The sequence below is a fragment of the Oryza sativa genome, chromosome 5 (assembly GCF_034140825.1).
Source record: "Oryza sativa Japonica Group chromosome 5, ASM3414082v1".
Taxonomy (NCBI): Eukaryota; Viridiplantae; Streptophyta; class Magnoliopsida; order Poales; family Poaceae; genus Oryza; species Oryza sativa.
This window is the reverse complement of record NC_089039.1, coordinates 1,265,595-1,284,456: the sequence shown is the minus strand read 5'-3', so window position 1 is coordinate 1,284,456 and position 18,862 is coordinate 1,265,595. Positions and strand designations below refer to the sequence as shown.

The 18,862-nt window shown below is 40.2% G+C and overlaps 3 protein-coding genes across 3 annotated transcripts; 2 read left to right on the top strand and 1 right to left on the bottom strand.

Annotated features, from left to right (window-relative positions):
* Positions 1–4,347: 4,347 nt before the first annotated feature.
* On the top strand, positions 4,348–5,633 carry LOC107278669 (LOB domain-containing protein 1). The gene is made up of 2 exons (XM_015783394.3): positions 4,348–4,750; positions 4,840–5,633. Exons 1-2 carry the CDS (start codon positions 4,499–4,501, stop codon positions 5,236–5,238), a joined length of 651 nt encoding a protein of 216 aa, XP_015638880.1. The 5' UTR covers positions 4,348–4,498; the 3' UTR covers positions 5,239–5,633.
* Positions 5,634–9,883: 4,250 nt separating this feature from the next.
* On the top strand, positions 9,884–12,607 carry LOC4337663 (NADH dehydrogenase [ubiquinone] 1 beta subcomplex subunit 2). The gene is made up of 4 exons (XM_015784332.3): positions 9,884–10,070; positions 11,387–11,432; positions 11,509–11,571; positions 12,298–12,607. The coding sequence occupies exons 1-4, from the start codon at positions 9,964–9,966 to the stop codon at positions 12,325–12,327; spliced, it is 246 nt and encodes an 81-aa protein (XP_015639818.1). The 5' UTR covers positions 9,884–9,963; the 3' UTR covers positions 12,328–12,607.
* Positions 12,608–13,180: 573 nt separating this feature from the next.
* On the bottom strand, positions 13,181–17,310 carry LOC4337662 (tetraspanin-3). The gene is made up of 2 exons (XM_015784330.3): positions 16,544–17,310; positions 13,181–13,870 (listed from the first exon to the last, which is right to left on the bottom strand). Exons 1-2 carry the CDS (start codon positions 17,075–17,077, stop codon positions 13,520–13,522), a joined length of 885 nt encoding a protein of 294 aa, XP_015639816.1. The 5' UTR covers positions 17,078–17,310; the 3' UTR covers positions 13,181–13,519.
* Between the last annotated feature and the right edge of the window lie 1,552 nt (positions 17,311–18,862).

Genomic DNA, 18,862 nt, shown 5'->3' with positions numbered 1-18,862 from the left:
TCACCATACCTAACTGTCGTAGCATCTCATCATCTGGTTTCCAATTTCTCTGTTTCTTTCCGTACCTTTTCTTCAGACATGCATGCATATATAATGCAGTCTTCTGATGCATCTGTCTATACGCGTCGTCTGAATTTCTGACGAGGATAATCTGAGAGAGTTGATTTAGTTTGCTGTATTACGTGCAGACAGACTACTGGCTGCTAAATTAATCCCGGTTCTCGTTCCAGGTTGGGCTCAACTGAAGTCTCACAAAGTGCGCTCCAGCCATCCCATTAGCAGCGTTAGCATTTAGCAAGCTACTACCTCTATACCAACCTCATCTCTGAATTAATTTCTCGCTCGTATATCTATCCATCCATCTACCAGAGCAAGAAATCAACTCTCTCTCTAGTGTGTGTCATGCACAGTCATTAATTTCTTGCGTTGATCCAATGTGTAGGGATCAAGTTAATAAATAGTGTTCGCAGTTTACCTCTGCGGCTACCGCTATAATTAAGGTAGCGGACTGGAGATTAGTGTATTGAAACTTAGCGGCTGCTATTATATATGTTCAGCTTCACTACTGTAGTTTTCTATCGGTTTCGTTGGACTGTTATTGCGTTTAAATGGTGTTATTCATACATGGATGGACGAACTTAACGTAGCGTATGCTTATTTATATTTTATTTATTTATGTTATTATATTTTTATGCTATAATATGTATGAGTAATTTAAGTATGTTGTCTAAACTTTTGAATGAAATTCGATGTTTGTGTTGATATGTAATGTAACTTAAAATTTAAATCTTGCTATTGGAACTTAGTATCTATAATAGCACCTGTTATCTGCAATCCGCTACCCAGACACTAATATGCTACTGACTCATTATCTACTATTGATTATATATCTTGATAGTGATATATATACTTCTATACGTATGAATTGCATGCATGCAGCAACGGTGCTTCACGTATGTACATATATCTGTGTAAGTTATTTCCTTCATCCTAAAATATAAAGATTTTTTGAAGTCATTTTAGAAGGTGATTAAAAAAGTTGGTGAAATTAAATGGGGCTAACAAGATTGTGATTTAGATTATTAAGGCCCTCTTTATTTAGGCTTAAAGTTATTGGCTTAGACTTTTAAGTTTTAAGTCAGCTTATTGGCTTATATGATTTATAAGTCGATGGATTTAATGTCCTAAGTTTAGTGATGGAGTCATACATCTATCTCACATAAGCCAAAAAAAGCTTCTCCAACCTAGCTTTTGGCTTAATAGTGTTAGAGTGGCTTATGGCTTTCAAAAAAAGCCAAACGAATAAGCTGCTTGTTTATTTAGGCTTAGACTTTTCGGCTTATAAGTTGGCTTATAAGTCTAAACAAATAGGGCCTAAGTAGGTGAAGAAGTTTCTTTTTTTTTGATAAATTTTGAACAATAAAAAGTTGCTAATTTCATGACTTCAAACTAAAAGACAATTTTGAATCATTCAATCTCAATTTTAGAATCAATTTTCACTTTATCCTTCCGCGGCAAATTATATCGGCACAAACATAATTACTCTCCCAGACCTTTTAGTGCAACTATTAATTTGACTGCGAAAGCACTGGTACGTACTCTCTTCCATCCCAAAATAATGTAGGACGTCGTTAACTTTTTAGGACGAAGGGAGTTGTAATCAAAAGGGCCAGATGCACCATGCATGCATGGTTTGATTTGGGAGATGATATGATCGATGATGATGATGATTAGAGTAAAAGCGTATTGTTGTTGTAACATGTAAAGTCCACACGGCGATGCAAATACAATTATTTCTACTTTAGAAATTCGCATGCAGCTTCAAGAAAAGAAATCAATACGCAGGCGAAATTTATATCATCGTGCATTAGTCGTAGTGGTGGTCTATATATACACGACGGGATTCCACTACAACTACCTTGCCAATACACATGATGCATGCTAAATTATTATTATTTGCAAGCTGATCGATGTATATGTGTTGGTTAATTTCTATGGCGAAATAATTGCTTAATCTCTACTAGGATAGGCTCTAATGTTTTTGTGGTCTGCAGCATGCTTACGTGCCGTGCCCAATATCGTAGTATATTGGCAATAATGATGATTGGTACTATATATTAATATATAATCTTATAGTAATATATAATAGATGAGACAAATTGAAAATATCCCTACCTGCCTTTCCAATTTTCTACCAAATATACACATGCACATACAAGTGAAAATTCGTTATACCTCTTTCAAGTTTATACTCAACTCCTTTCAGGACTTTTAATTTTCAAAACGCAAAAAAAAAACAGAGAGAGAATTTGGAGGGAGAGATGTCCCTCCAAACATTTTTTAAGAAAAAATTGTGAGGGTGTTGAAGATTGAACACGTGATCTCAGGCTGAAATCACAATGTACACACTTCTTACCACTAAATTATCAAGTGCATCTCTAATTTTTACACCGCACTCACGTGCACACACCCGCGTGGCGTCTCGCACACATCTAAAAGGATTCGAGAGATTTAGTCTCATGCACATGATATAGGTACATGTTTTACTACCGAACATATATACCCATGTGTGCATGTACTACCTCCTAATATATAAGCCCAGCAACTCTAACTTTCTCTTATGCATCTAATATACTACACATATCTAACTTTTCATTTTAAATCTATGCACGTGTCAATTTCAGTAGTTAACCAATTCCCTTTTTTTTTTCAAATATGTCCATGTTGTCGATCACTCTCATCTGCAGGATTAATTTTCAAATAGATCAATATGAAGTTTATTTAATGGATGGTACAATCAAATCACAAAACGTTGTTCATTATTTCACATGTGAAATTAGTACTAAGATTTGTCATGTGAAAAATATGTATTGCAAAGCTGCTAATATATTATTATATAGGGGGAATATATATATATATAGTGCATTTGCTCTATGTCAAGGAGAGAGAAATTGATCTATAATTAAATGCATGAATGTGCCAACTGCGTCACGTACAGGCGCGTACGTAAGTACATAGGTACATCAACATAGATTACGTACGTACGTACGTGGGACACAAGCTGCATTTTTAACTAATGTTACCATATCTTTCACATGACCGTTACAAGCCCTTTCTGGTAAAAAAAAAGGTTAAAATTGTTTATTAAGAAATCGACATGGCCGGCCGGCCGTTAATTTTTGTTATAAAATATTTGGAAGGCGGTAAAATTATACTCCATGTATTACTTACCGTCTCAAAATATATTAACTAAATTTAATTTATCTATAATTCTGAACGCACAATTATATTTTAGTAGTGGTAGAAGCCGGGAGTTATCCATGGGATGACCCATAGTCTTTCAAAACCTCCAACCAAAAGAGGGGAGGGGAGGGCAAGCTAGAAGGAGAGAAGATATCGCTGATGGCAGCATGCCGCATCCATGTGTGCAACGCTGAAATTAATTGAACCATGAAAAACGTATCGAATTAGGTCCCCAGGGTTTGGAGGAGAGGGGTTGGTGGAGGGAGCGTCTTTATAGAGAGGTCATGTGTGAGGTGGAAGATGTATCAATAATAGGCGGTGGATTTGGTGGGTAGTGTGGCGGCGATTGCACCACCTTGACGATGGTGTGAGCTAAGAGCTAGTAGAGGGGTGAACTGTCGAGTAGCGGGGAACCTCATTGAAATGGTTAGGAGGCAGGGAGTAGTGATGGCATATCCACTGGTGTGTAAGTCGCTAGAGACGGAAGAGGAGAGATGCCGCACCAGAGAAGAAGAGAGGAGCGCTACGGCCACAATAGTATAGTAGGGATAAAGCGGTATGAGGTAGGTAGCTAGGTGGGTGCGTCCTGCGAGCCTTGTTGATGCCGAGAGCCCGAGACACGCCAACGAGGCAAAGAGCGGCGGTGTGTGGATAGGCAGATGGAGGTTAGGGGGTGAGGGTAGGGGGAGGCATTGTGGTGGTGTATAACGTGTGTACAAAACGAACCATGAGAAAAGAAGGATAGAGTGGGTTAGGGTTATACGTAGGAAACAAGACTGAAATTTAGATAAAAATAAGGTAATTGAGAAGTAATTAAACCCTTCTAATATATACACGATAAATATATATCAAGCATCGACAATTTTAATTTATTTTGATCCACTATCTTCAATACAGTATATGTTATGTTGTACTTATCAATCTTTTTCCCCTAACAATCAAGATCAAATATATACAGAGATCCACTGTCTAATTTTCAGGCAGACACTTCAAATAACTGTCAGAGCTGATAAGTGCCAACCAGTCAACCAATTAATGGCACTATAGCAAGTTAATGACAGGGCCAAACATCCATTCCTACCAACATTAGGTTTAAACAGTCAGCTTCACTTCCAATAGCAGCTTGCTTACCCAGCTAAGCGCTGCCACTCTCACACTCTCTCTTCTCTATATATACCACATCAATGGCCACAAATCCACTTAACTCCCCACAAACCCAGCAATTAATCATCAGCTAGCTACAAGGCTGATCAAGATGGGCTCGTCGAGCGACACGGCCTGCACCGTCGCCACGGCGCCTCCTTCCCCGACGCCGACGTCGCCGCCGCCGCAGTTGGCTGCGACGACGACGACGGTGGTGCTCAGCCCGTGCGCCGCGTGCAAGATCCTGCGCCGCCGCTGCGTCGACCGCTGCGTGCTGGCGCCGTACTTCCCGCCAACCGAGCCGCACAAGTTCACCACCGCGCACCGCGTCTTCGGCGCCAGCAACATCATCAAGCTCCTGCAGGCAAGCAGCTATAGCTAGCTAACTCGATCGTGTGCTCGGTGTTGCCGGCCATGGCGAGCTCGCCGTTAATGTCGCCGTCGTGGTTGCAGGAGTTGCCGGAGGAGCAGCGGGCGGACGCGGTGAGCAGCATGGTGTACGAGGCGAACGCGCGGATCCGGGACCCGGTGTACGGCTGCGCGGGGGCCATCTGCCAGCTGCAGAAGCAGGTCAACGACCTCAAGGCGCAGCTGGCGCGCGCCCACGCCGAGCTCGCCGGCGCCCGCGCCCAGCACGCCCACCTCGTCGCGCTCCTCTGCATGGAGATGGCCGCCGCCGCGCCGCCCCAGCACCCCACCACCACCGCCGCCGCCGCCGCCTACTGCGCCGCCGTCGGCGGCGCCGCCTCCCCCGCCGCGCCCGTCGACGCGCTCTACGTCGTCGACGGTGCCGGCGCCGCCGCCATGCAAGCGAGCCCCATCGGCTGGGTCGACGAGCCGCTCTGGACATGAGCTCGCGGCGAGCTAGCTGGCATTCGGCGTTAATTAATCCCACGAAGAAATAATTAACTACTTAATTAATCAAGCTGATCCAATTAGTACTTAAGTGCTACAAGGTGGTTGAGATATGTCAATTAGTATAGAGTCATATTTATATATATGTGAGATATATATAGTATATATATATGCATGTAATTAAAGTTTAATTACTTGATGTAATATATATGTTACCAAATGCAAAGTTAACCAAAGGGTTAACTAGGGTGCAATACTTGAAGAAATATATACTTTGTTAAGTTGGTGTTTCAAAGAACAGTAAGCTAAGGAAAATAAATTGCTAGATTAGGCTACTAAGTTGTACTTTGGTCATGAAAAACAATGGATCTTGTGGAATAAAAGTTCCAGCATGTTGAAGCTGCAACAAGAAGTTAAAAGTATTGACCAATTTTGATGTTACAAGTCATGGATAGATATAGCTAGTTGAATAATTAAGTTGTTCTTTGCTTGACTACGTCGTTTGTGAAAATGATGTCCTTAATTCCCTTCTGTACATGTTGTTAGGCATCAATGCATTTCATATATCATGTAACTTTCCACAAAGGGAGAGATTTTCAAAGTCCAAAAAAAGGAGATAATTTCTTGGTAACCATGGAAGTATTAGTAGAACTAGGAATTAAATTTGACCACCATCAGTTTCTTGAGTGTTAAGTTCAGTCTCATGATGCTTCACCACAAGAAGTATAGCAATTTTCTGGTCTATGTATAATCAAAAGGGATGAAAGATGACCCGCATTTCAATCGATGGTAACCACAAAAGAAGACGGTTAAGAAAGTCTACTATATTTTTTTATCTATACCTGTAATGACTATTATAGTATAGCATGAATAATTGAATTCCCACGTTATCGAAGAAAAAAAGTGGTAAATAAGATCATCCATGCATCTAGGCGGTCGAATAATAACATTTTGGACTAACAGAAGAATTCATGGCATTCACAATTGCTAACTTTCAAATTAGGATTTCAAAATTAAAATTGAGTCTAACAAAGATAAAAATTAAAATTGATCGATTAATTCAGAATATTAAACTTATCAAAGATCTAAGAAACTTAAAAAATGAGACTCTAAGCCGAGTATAACTTTGCATCGATCTGTTAGTTACAAAATTAGAAATTCATTTTATGAAAAAAAAATGAGACTCGATCCGCACCAAGTAAAATATTTATGTTTCTTAATCATGATTCCAGGTCCCTTACGGCTTGATAATTATCAGTTTAATATTTTAATAACAATTAAATCAAAAGGGGCTAAATTGGCCTTGTAATACCAGCAACCTTTTCTTATTTATCAAATTGAAGAACTATTTTATTAAAGAAAAATAGTAAAAATAAGACTATGATAAATATAACTTTGTATTTCTATATCCAATTTTGAAAGTTTTAGCTTCATTCTGTTCATATGGGCAGGTTAAATTCAACTTCATTCTGTCACGGAAATGGGATCCTCTGACTTAACTGTATATCTGCTGCTTCTCTCCAACGAGGCTTAACTAAATTCTAAGTTGAATTCTAAAATATTCATATTAATTTGAATTAGTGGCACGGTGCAAAAGAGTTCAACTCAAAGCTGAACCATGTGCTGAATTAACTTGAGTCCAGTTAGCCAATCATGAAGTGTTCTCTGGTTTATATGCTTATCTCATCTGGCTTATAGAATAAGATTATAAGCAAATGGAATATTATTTAATTATGAATAAAAGACTAATCGATCTGCGCATTGGACACTTGACAGTGTAAACAAAACTCAACTATAACGACCCTAGCTACCACGCTACTATTTATTCCTGTTCATATATATGGTCTGATGCAGAAGTGATCGATGCATCTTACTAATGATTGGTAGGTCAGGCACAATGCAGTAATTAATTAAACGAATTAATTAATTAAAAATTATACGAGTGGCATATTCATGCCGTATGCAAGCAACAACTGGAGTACATGTATTTCAAAACGACGTCAAATCTATAATCCCAGTTGATTGACTAGTTGCCCTCGATCGTACGGTGTTTAAAATTTGAAATGTATTTATACGAAGCGTGCCGGCCAAATACTGATCAAATTAATTTAAGTTTCAGTACATATGCATGCATTATATTCTCCATACTTGACGTGGCATTAGTAACTTTTTCCCCTTGTTTTCTAGCTTCTAGTATTTCTTAGGCAACTCCCAAGAGATGAAATATCTGCAACATGCACTAGTTTGCATCATCTAATGACAAAAATTATTAGGAAGAAAACAAGTTAAACTACTATCAAACACGCATTCATGACAACATGCATGAAGTAGCTTAGTAGAGAGGAGATATATGTGCATTGTACATTGACCTAACTTAGGTTTACCTAGTAGATGAAAAAATTCCTCAGCAACACAAGTGGCAGGTTAAAGTACATGGATCTAACTACTCTACTCTACAGATCTACTCTACCATCTAGGTTAATTACATATATATCTGCATGAAAAATGTTCATCTCCTCAATTTTCCTAGTTGTCTGTCTAATCATCTTGCATTAGGGATTTCCAAGTTAATTTTTCTTTCCAACAGAAATGAGAAGAAGGCAACAAGAGTGGCAACCTAAATAACAACCTTATCTAGACCAGATGCAAATGGCTCCAAACCCAATGCCAAACTAGAGCAATGTACATGCCACATGATCCAACCTATTGCTCATCAAATGTGGAAGACAGACATATGCATGGTGAACTCCTAGCTTAATTAGGTTTGATTTGTAAATGTGTCTAGCGTTGGTCGAGCTGAAATGAAATACAGCCAGCTTTGCACTGATCCCAATTGTTTAGTTAATTAATTTGGCATGCAGAAGAATCCTTGAAAATGTTGGCAACAGCTACTGTGGGACTTGACGCAAAAACGAGTACAATATTGTACGGTGTATTGTCGGATGCCACTAATTAACATGTGTTTCATGGCATTTTCTTATTCTTTTTACGTACTCTTTGTGATGCTGCTGAGTTAATTACTACAACTAATTTGATGTCTGAACATGTCATACATTAGTGGAAGCTAGCACTGTCTATGCATGATCTGCAACTCTGAAGTTCTGCCACTGACTGAATTTTTTCTGCTCTGTCAACCAACCAAATGAGCAGGGCAGCTAGCTGCCGACATTTTCTTTCCATGCATGCACAAATTCACAATTCGTATGAACCTTTGTCGACATTTATATCCAGTTCCTCCAGTTCAAAATAACACTTTGTCACCAAAATTTGGGGGAGATTTGTTGATGCAAGAGGGGACATGGACATAATCTCTGACCATTGCTGAACAATCAGTAGCCAAAAACGTCAACTGGAGTCAGTGTCCGTTCATAGGGAGCTTCTTCCATCCTTTGACCCAGATGTAACACGTATCGCTAAACAACAAAGAAATTGCTGATCATGAGGGGATCACGTTTCAGCATAAGATCAAAGAAATGTGTTTGAACTGGAGAAAGAACACATCTATCTCATGTCATAAACTAAACCTAACTGGATTGCTGAATGTCAAATGCACACTACTTTTCTTCTTATTAACACCACATGGGGGCCAGTCCTTTCTCTGATCCAATCTCTTCTCTCTTAACTGGAATCATGTGCTTTGATTGGGGTTTGGAGAAGAAAGAGCTTGATTTTTCTACATGACAATAGTTAGTTAAGAGGTTTGGACATGTGGTTAATCTGCATTGCTTGTGCTGGGCTCACTGCATTCTAACTGGCATGCATTGTTTGAATAATTGATTCATATGTCTTATCATTATTTCTTCTCAACTTTTGGACTTGCAGAGTGATAACTGGTAAGCAAGCAAGCTCTTCACAATCATATGGCATTCTAGAAAGAATCTTTAGTGAGCTTGTGTGAACTCTGGACCGACCAATGATGATTTGATTTCCCACTGGACTGGTATAATTAATGGGCTCTTTTGTTTCTATGGAATTTTGCGAAAAAATATATATGAAGGATTTCAATTCATATAGGACTATTTGTTGTTTTACATTTGTCCTAAATCAAACATATCTATCTTTGACCATTAAATTTTAGAAATCCGTTTTGCTTAACAATATATATTATATGAAAGTATTTCACACGGTGGATATAAAATATAAATCTTATGATGCAAAATCATAACTATATAGAAATTGATGGTTAAATATTAAAATGTTTGATTTGTGATAAGCCTAGACCAACAGGTAATTTGAAATGGAGGGAGCACACAATTTGTGTCCAAACACCCCATCTCTTTTTTCTATTACTAGTATACTCAAACTAAGATATTTTTTTTTAATTTTTACACTTTTTTAAATAAATATTTACAAAAATATTTTTTTCGTTTTGAAAATTTATAAATCTAGGCGTATCACGTTTAAAAATCGCCTTTCTAGAGGGCGTCTAGAGGCCTAAATTATTGTTGTAAATATTTTAATAAAAAAATGTGTAAAATAAAAAAAAAAGTTCCTCAAACTAACTAGGCTGAAAACCCCACGGCCCAAATGGTTGAAAAGGACCACGAATAATGGGCCGCCAGGACAATTCACTAGCAGGCCTTAATTTCCGGCCCACTAGTGAGCCAAGGTGAGTCACCCACCCACCCACCCAGCCACCCCCACACGCAGTGACGCAGACGCAGCCGAATCCGAGGAGAAGAGAGAGAAAGCGCGTGGCCGGCGGCGAGAGGAGCGGCGGCGATGGGCGGCGGCGGGCACGGCGGCGGCACGACGTACAAGGGGTACACCATCCCCCACAACAAGCGCTGGCACACCGTCGCCGGCAAGGGCCTCTGCGCCGTCATGTGGTACGCACCGCACGCATCCCTCGCTCGCCCATTTCCCCCCCAAATCTGGGCCTGCATCCTCGCCGACCGGATGAGATCCGTCCCTCCTCTACCAGACCCTAGATTCGTTCGTTCTACTGCTCAACTACTGCTTGTGCGCGATCGATTAGTTATATTAGAGAGGAATTCGATTGCAGTTAAACGTTTACTCAATTTGGGGATCTCTCAAATCCTCTCGTTTGGTCCATATGGGACTCATCTTTGTATCGGAAGATTTCCTCATGGAGTAGAATAGTCATCGATATCAACGCTGCTCGCGCTCCTTCTTCTTGGATAGGCAACGGCAGCGGCAGCGGCAGCATATCATTATTGATTTCACGATTTAGGCTCTCCGGGAGTTTGGTTATGAATTACAATATTATGCTGTAGCAAATTTTAGACTCCTTTTAGCTAGCTTTTAACCACCTTTTTCATCCATGCATTTTTTTCACAACTCTGGGAAGAATCACAGTATTTGGCTAGCTTGAAACGCCTTTGGTTCAAACCAATGTTTTGTTATTTCATCGTTTTGCAACCTTTATTCACAACACATGAATAAGAAAGCATTAGGCACGATAAGGACAACCAACCATATGGCTAATTATTCTTGTTTCTATCTCCATTGTATCCATTGTGATTTGTGAAACGGGACTAGCTTTAAGATTTGGACAAACTACTATGTCACCTTGAGGTCGTCATTAAACATCACTTCAGGGGGAAAAACATCCTCTGAGAATAAATGATTTGTACTATTAAACCCATCGCCAACTAATACTAATCACTGGCAACTAAAACAACCAAGCACTTATAATTATTAAGCAAATCTGATATGAGCTCCATGCCCAGTCAAGGGTCTACTGGAGGGTACCGTCCTGCCTGAATGTCACAACTTTATAATAAAATCAATCTACAAAGATGCATGATAGTGTTGTCCTTAGTTCTTTTGTCCACTCTATTCTTCGCCAGACATTTTCTTATGCTTCTCGATGAAGTCATTTGCTCATTTGCAGCCTACTGTTAAGCTTCTGCTTGAATAGCTTATCATGGCAGCATGAGTATAGAAATCTCATTGTTAACACGCTTGCATTTTGTTTTAATTTACATTTTAAAAAGGTAACCCGTAACCTACCTTTCATTGCAAGACAGTAACCAAATTTGTCTTTAATTCCATTTTTTTTCCTGTCATTTCAAGCATATCCAATTATGAACAGTTACAGATGTTTGCTTATGACTAAGATTTTCTAATACCATGGATTTTCTACTTGTTTACATTTATAACCCAAGTCTTGTCTGTACAGGTTTTGGGTTTTCTACAGGGCTAAGCAGGACGGTGCTGTTCTCTTGGTAATATAATCTTTCGATTTCCTCGATCTTGAGTTGTGTTGATTCATCTCTTTTTAATAAATAATAATGTTTTCAGGGCATGCGTCATCCTTGGGATGGTCATGATGATCACTCACATGGTCATGGGCATGAGCATGAGGTAACCTTCTGGCCCGTTTGTACTGTGGCATACTAGTCCATGTTTGAACTACCTTTTGTCAATATGAAACCCATGGGGCTGTGGTGCTTGGTTATTCTTTCTTTCTTTCTTTTTTTTTTGTTTTTGATAATCGAGAATGTGAAAACTGCAAGGGGATGAATAATGGAAAATAGCTAAAATTTTGCATTCTTGTGTATCTCCGTGCCCTGTAACATTTGTAGGCACCTCTTGACCACTAGTCACAAAAACGTCAGATTTGCAATTTTGCCACGTATAAGTGGATGGCATTTGTTCTTCTGCGGTTTTGCCACATATGTATGTATGACATGTGGACATGTGACCCGGGGACCTCGTTGTCATTAGCTTGGGGTGTGCCTACTGCCTAGTGAGCAAACGCCACTTAACTATGGGGCAAAAGAGAAAATCTACCATCAGTTAGTGGGGTATCAGTTACATGTAAATGTGGTACTGGTTTTTGTGCGTGATGGAACTTCATGGAGCTACCAAATGGATCAGATGAGGTAATCCTGAACTGTAGTGATGTTCTGCTGGGTTTGACATGTGAAATGCCCAAGCATATTGATTATCGATAGGGCCTTTATCTTTGACTTCTGCTAGCAATGCCTGCTTCACTGCTTGACAATGTCCAATGCCCAGTCTGTAGTGATAACCTGATCCTGTGTCTTTAAATCAGAGAAGTAACGGATTTGTAATTGTTTTGCGCAGGGATCATCATCAACATCGTCGTCTCACTAAATCAACTGCTTCTTGGCGGCTGAGGGAGACTCGCTGCTTTGGTTGTCGCGATGAAATCCTCGAAGATAATAAAGTTTCACACTATTAATTTTATTAAGATGGGTTCATGTTGTTGGCAACTGTTTAAGGCAAACTGGTTATGTATTTTGCTTTTGAGATAGCCTCCCTCGATGGAAAACCCATGTATGTTGTTGCTTATTAGGCTGTGTACATCCTTTTGGATGTAGAGGCTGGGTTTTTAATCCATTATCTAAAAAAATGTTGTTGCTTCTTGTGATCATTTTACAGCTGTTACAAATTCCAGTTGATACCCATTTTCCTTTTACCTACTATACTTCCCTCCCGACAAGAATGCAATTCCCGCTATGCGCCTGAGCATTCCCTTGTCTAGATGAATAGCCAGAATTGCGTTATTTTTGGACGGAGGTAGTAGAATCCATAGAGGGAATTTTCTCCATAGAATGCCGCAGCACATAGTATTCGTTCATGGTTACAACTTACAACAAATGACTGAAGCAGGTGGTTCATAACACTGAAGATTCATCTGTCGCTGGATCACAACACTGTAGCCCACAATAGTAGGGAAGTTTTTGATTATACCCGGTGTCACATCGATGCCTCAACCATGTCTATGTTGTTATACAGAAGAAAAAAAAATTGTTCCATCAGAAAACAAAGAACATAACTGTGCAGTTGTTAGACGATCTAAGATCATCATATTGCGCAATACCTGATCAGCAATCATCATAACATGGTCAACCATTTTAATTTTTAATAATGGAAACAAAGTAAAAGAAAGAGAGAGAGAGAGAGAGAGAGAGAGAAGGAACTACAGAGCAATACATTCATCATGTACATGATGATAACATATTCATCTAAGATTATGCCAAATCAAAATCTCCAATGGTACAGCACAATACATTGCTAAATGAGGGAACTACTCTTGTTTCTTGCAGATCTCATCTTGTACCCAGTACACAACAGACCTAACCCTAAACACTATAGCAAGCACAAAACCAAACCAGACTGAACATTCTGAAACAAGAACTACTTTCCTTTTTCACCACCCAAAGTGTAGCTGATTCCACATTCCAGTAAATAATATATAAGAGATTCAGACAGAGCCTTAGCACCACCAATTGTGGTCTTTTTGTACAGGCAAAGGGGCAAAGGCTCCCAGTTCTTCACTATCTCAGAACTGGAACCTGCTAGGTTGAGTCTTGGTCATCCTTGCCATACCAAACGGCTCGTCGTTTTCGATCCTCCTGGCGTTGCGGAAAGCGGCACAGCCAGCAACATACACGATGACGAGGATGATCAGCACGACGATGTTGAGGATGGCAACCTTACGCCAGCTCTTCTTGATGCCAGCGAGGACGCCTGCCTTGCAGGAGTCACACTGGAAGCAAAGCGTCTGCTGGTCATTGCTCCACTTGCTGCAGTCCACATCATTCACGACGGTCGGAACGCCAGGGTTTGCGGTCCAGAACGTTTCGTTAACATAGTTGTATGCACACGATGTTGGTGGCTTGCAGCATCCAGACTGCAAATGTCAAGTCATGAAATGGTGTTAGCATATAATCCAAACTAGATATTCAGAACTTCGCTCCTATGGTTTTACTATCCTAATGGACATGAAAGGAAGTGACAAGACAACAAAATGCATATTTACAGAATGTAGTTTTACAAGCAAAACATCATAGCTCATTGACTGTAATTCACTCCTGGAAATCCCCCCCCCCCCCAAACACACACACAAAAAGGAACATTTTGTTGATCAGAACCCAAATCAACATCATTAACCAGAAATATTCAGCGTTAGAATTTAAGTTCTTGCAACTTGTTCATGGGGACAACTGGTGTAAATGTGCACTTAAAAAATTTGACTAGTACATACTCCCTCCGTCCCAAAAAAAGACAAACCCTGGTTTCCGTGCCCAACGTTTGACCGTCCGTCTTATTTAAAAAAATTATGAAAAAAATTAAAAAGACAAGTCACGCATAAAATATTAATCATGTTTTATCATCTAACAACAATGAAAATACGAATTATAAAAAAATTTCATATAAGACGGACCGTCAAAGTTGGACACGGAAACCCATGGTTTGTCTTTTTTTGGGATGGAGGGAGTAACATTTTTTTAGATATGGAAGAACTAGTATAATTTATCTACAGGTAGCTTTACATCCAACATAAATTGAAATGAATAGAACTACAATAGCACTAGCTTAACAACACAAACTGAGCATTTTAAAGTACCCCATAGATTGGGACAGTATGTACAAATTTGGGGAGCAATTATCCATTTTCCATCACCTTAGACTGCCAAGTCTTGTCGACAGCAACAAACACAAATATAACCGAATACATAAAAAGATATCCTATATTCAACACAAAATTGATGGTGCCAGTTCGATTAGAGATCAAACATGCATATGTCTACATGAAAAGGGAAAACAAAGCAATCCGACTCTAAATTAAGGGAAACCACGAACCAACTTTGAATGCTTTCATGGTCAGGACATGTCCTACAAAGTACAAAGTATGTACCCATGCACATTAAACTATACAAATTTCTTGGCTCCATCAAAGTAGGCCTATAAAGACATGGGCAACAGCTAATCTGTATAAGAATATTTATGCAATCCATAGCATACCAGTACAGTACAGTCTCCGGTGAAAGACTACAAGAGAAATGGGTTTTTTTTTTTTTCATGTGATCTGTGAAATTGTAGCAAAAAAAAAAAAGACTGGCAGTTACAGAAGACAGCAACGAGAATATAAAGGACAAACAAGGCAAGGCTTCCATGGTCCAATTCCAACTCTCAAATGAGGCACCTAGCAACCGGCTTTTAGCTGTCCTGATCGCATTTTGTTGTGTTGGGTAAGAAGCGAGAGGCCGTGATCCCTTCAATCATGCTAATGCTGTGGTCCACCTTGTCTTTTGGTATCCAGAAAAGAAGAGAGAAAAAGCTAGGAAAATGACCTTGTCCTCAGCATCACAGCATATTGCAGATTCTACTTCTTACCACTGCAATAGTGGCAACTCTGAAACGTCTTAGTATTATTTGGTCTTAGCAATTGCACCAGCAAGGTCACCTAAGGGGAAAAAAATAAACGACATAGACAAAGACTCAAATCGACCAGGCAGTCAATTCTTGTCACATAGGTTTCTTTTGGTGCATAGCCTGGAGTTGGAGGTACCAACTTGCTCCATAAAAAAGGACACTGCTTTGAGGGAGTTGTACACACTTCAAAGATTGCTTTGAGGGAGTTAATCATTCAAGATTTGAAGTCTGAATCACCCTAAATAGGATGTACTTAGGGCGCGCCGCATGGAATTTAGACAAAATTCCTTGCAATTTGAAGCAGTTCAATAAACTATTAAAGCAAGAAAAAAGATTGCTTTTGAAGAAAGGTATCCGGTGGAATCGAAGGACGGGTGCGGCTAAAGGTTTGTGATTTTCTTGCTGCTTTGGCCAAATCATGGGCAAGCAAAAGGTTGCAGGATTAACAATTTCTCGAAGGTGCAAGCTGATGCAGGAACAAAAATATTTTAAAGGGCCATATGACTTGCTAAGCAAAAGGGGGGCTGCTGATGAAAGTGGTAAGCAAAGCAGCACATCTTGAGATCCACATGGGTACCATGCAGTGATAACTGGGAATATCCTAACCAAACTTTACAACAAGAAATCAGAAAACAGTATAGGTGGTTGTTCCCTTCCTTCAAATTGAATCAATAATCCAATCAAGACCGACCCCAAAAATGCAAATCTTTCCCCTAATTGATGAATAGAGCTCCATAAAAATGCAAATCTTTCCCTAATCCTCTCTTATTTTTGTGCCACAAAATCCCAGCCTTTTCTACACTGACCTGTAGTTGGCAATGGATAAACTGCTAATGCCCATCTAATCCATCCAAAACTCACCAAGAATCCAACCTTTCAACTCCAGAACGCCTAAAAACACATCGATTCTCCGCTATTTTTAGCTCCTTATTAATTCAGTTCATTTGGACCAAACAGGAACAAATCAAAAAAGAAGTCAGTTTCCTTTCCCCCCTCTCTGAGCGCGTCACAACTACGCCAACTTCCAAAATCCGAATCGCATCAGAAGCAGCAGCAGTCAATCTCCTCAAGAACTGACGAATCAAGAGAGAGAGAGAGAGGAGAGAGAGAGAGAGAGAGAGAGAGGGAGAGAGATTGTGGTGGTGACCTGGATGGGGGAGAGGTCGCGGGCGTAGAACATGGAGGGGGTCTCGGGGACGAGCATGCCGGTGTTGGGGTCGCGGGCGAAGCGGCGCATGGCGGCGCAGGCGCGGCCGTCGCGGAGGCAGGCGCTGATGGTGGCCCAGTAGGCGGGGTCGGCGACGCGGTCGCGGAGCCATCCGTTGTAGTCGGAGAGCTGGTACTCGAGGAACCGCCGGTTCATCACCACCTGGCCGTCGCCGCGGTCGGTGACGGCGAAGGCGAAGACGATGAAGAAGAGGAGGGCGACGACGATGAAGAACATGGCGAAGAGGTAGAGGCGGAGCAGCCACGTCTGGCGGTAGCACGCCCCCGCGAACCCCATGAGGGACACCACCATGACGGCGAGCCCGATGGCGATGATCGGCCACTGCAGGAAGCGGATGCAGTCGGTGGAGTTGGCCCTCGACGCCAGCCAGATTCCTCCCCCCAGGATCGGGATCGAGATCAGGAACGTCACGAAGTTGACGATCCCCAGCAAGCTCGTCCCTCCTCGCAACATCCTTGCTCTTGCTCTTCTCCTTCTTCTTGAATCAAACCACCACCTCCTCTTCTCCTGCTTCAATTCTTGGACTCCTCCTCCTCTGCTTCCTCTTCTTCTCTCTCTGCTTCTTGCTCTGCAACTGCAAATGCGAGGGGGAGAGGAGAGGAGAGGGGAGAGGCGGTTGGGGGGTTGGTTTTTAGCGAGAGGAGCAGCTGCAGCTTCAGCTCCAGCGGCAGCAGCAACAGAAGCGCGGAGAGAGAGTGTGTGTGGGAGTGGGGCGTATTATACGTCGACGTCGGCAGTAGGAATACGTATACGTGTATACGTACTCTAATTTATTTCGTGTAATTTCTTCCGTCCTAAATGTAGGAGTATTATATTTCACGTTTAGAGTAAGATTTTTTTTTCCAAAACGCAATAAAGATATGAACACGTCTCTAGGCATACGCACGTACATCATAGTAGAATGAGCATATCTGTATGACTGTAACGATACATTTCGATATCGACGGAGTCATCCGAATAAATACCTCCCAGAGATTATGCTGGAATATTTTTAATATTAACAAAGTCACCATGTACATACAACCGCTCACATTTAGTATATCGCATAACACTTGAAAACAATTTGCCATGAATACAATAACTTATGGACCTATGTTTAACCTCTGTAACTGATTCCAAAAAAAAAAAGCTAGTAACTACCCAGGTCACGATTATATCAAGATTTTAAAACTATGACTAAGTTTATAAAATGTAATGGTTCTATAACATTGTGATATTACCTTTTATGCATATGATTTTTTTATAAATTATTAGTGGATAAGTTTTAAAATTTAAACTAAATCATATCTAAAACGTTAATTAAATACGGAGTGTTTGTAAACAGGGATAGTATAGCAGGTGGGAGAATTGCTCGGTTGCTTTTTGACTTTATACGGCTTGGGCGTCCAATGTACGTACTCCTTTGCTGCTACTCGTACTAATCGTATCAGGTTTTCACTGGTGAAAGTGATTGATTCCACTGCTTTGCAATATTGAAAACGAATCACAGTTCACAGCCACATGGTTTTTTTCTCGATTATCGATGATTACACGTTTCCATGATTTACTTGGTAACAACATCAAACATGGACGGTGCCTACGAATGTGATGTTTGCCTGAAAATAGGTGGCAAAGTCTGGGTATTTCACATTTGTTGTTGAAAATACTTTAATCCGAAATGGAGTAATGTTCAACATTTTTCTTAAATTAAAGGCTTTCGTCCAGCTTTTTACTGAAAACATAGGAGTTCGATATACTGGTAAAATGTGAAAATTACGCAATTGAGGCTGTGTAAGATAAATCTACATTAGTGTCCTATTTGGAATCATGATGATTTCATAACTAAAATGTCTCAAAAAATTTTACCAGTTCAGTTATTTTCTATGTAGAAAAATTAGGAATTTTCCATCCACAAAGGTAGGGCATACAAGTGGATCCCATGATACCTTAATTTCTCTAGTATTACATGACAGGGCATGGTTGCTAGGTTACTCTCTAAGATATAGAAAAATGGTGCAAGTTGGATTATTCAACAGCTAATCCACCTGAAAATGATGAGGAAAGCAGGCACATGCATGTGCAATGGAGTGACTACACAGCAATAAATATGAAATTTCGACTTGATGCCAGGTCAACATCGATCGATTCTGAACCAACATTTAGATAATTCGATGGTTACACTGTTACACTAACTAACACTACTTACTTAAATACAAAAAAGGAGTTTCTTAATACATCAAGTGGACTTGTAGTGTTAGT

Coding starts and splice junctions, on each gene's coding strand:
- LOC107278669 (XM_015783394.3), top strand. CDS start 4,499: ATGGGCTCGTCGAGCGACACGGCCTGCACCGTCGCCACGGCGCCTCCT. Junction 4,751..4,839: donor ACATCATCAAGCTCCTGCAG/GCAAGCAGCTAT, acceptor TCGTGGTTGCAG/GAGTTGCCGGAGGAGCAGCG.
- LOC4337663 (XM_015784332.3), top strand. CDS start 9,964: ATGGGCGGCGGCGGGCACGGCGGCGGCACGACGTACAAGGGGTACACC. Junction 10,071..11,386: donor GGCCTCTGCGCCGTCATGTG/GTACGCACCGCA, acceptor TTGTCTGTACAG/GTTTTGGGTTTTCTACAGGG. Junction 11,572..12,297: donor GTCATGGGCATGAGCATGAG/GTAACCTTCTGG, acceptor TGTTTTGCGCAG/GGATCATCATCAACATCGTC.
- LOC4337662 (XM_015784330.3), bottom strand. CDS start 17,077: ATGTTGCGAGGAGGGACGAGCTTGCTGGGGATCGTCAACTTCGTGACG. Junction 13,871..16,543: donor GCGACCTCTCCCCCATCCAG/GTCACCACCACA, acceptor TGACATTTGCAG/TCTGGATGCTGCAAGCCACC.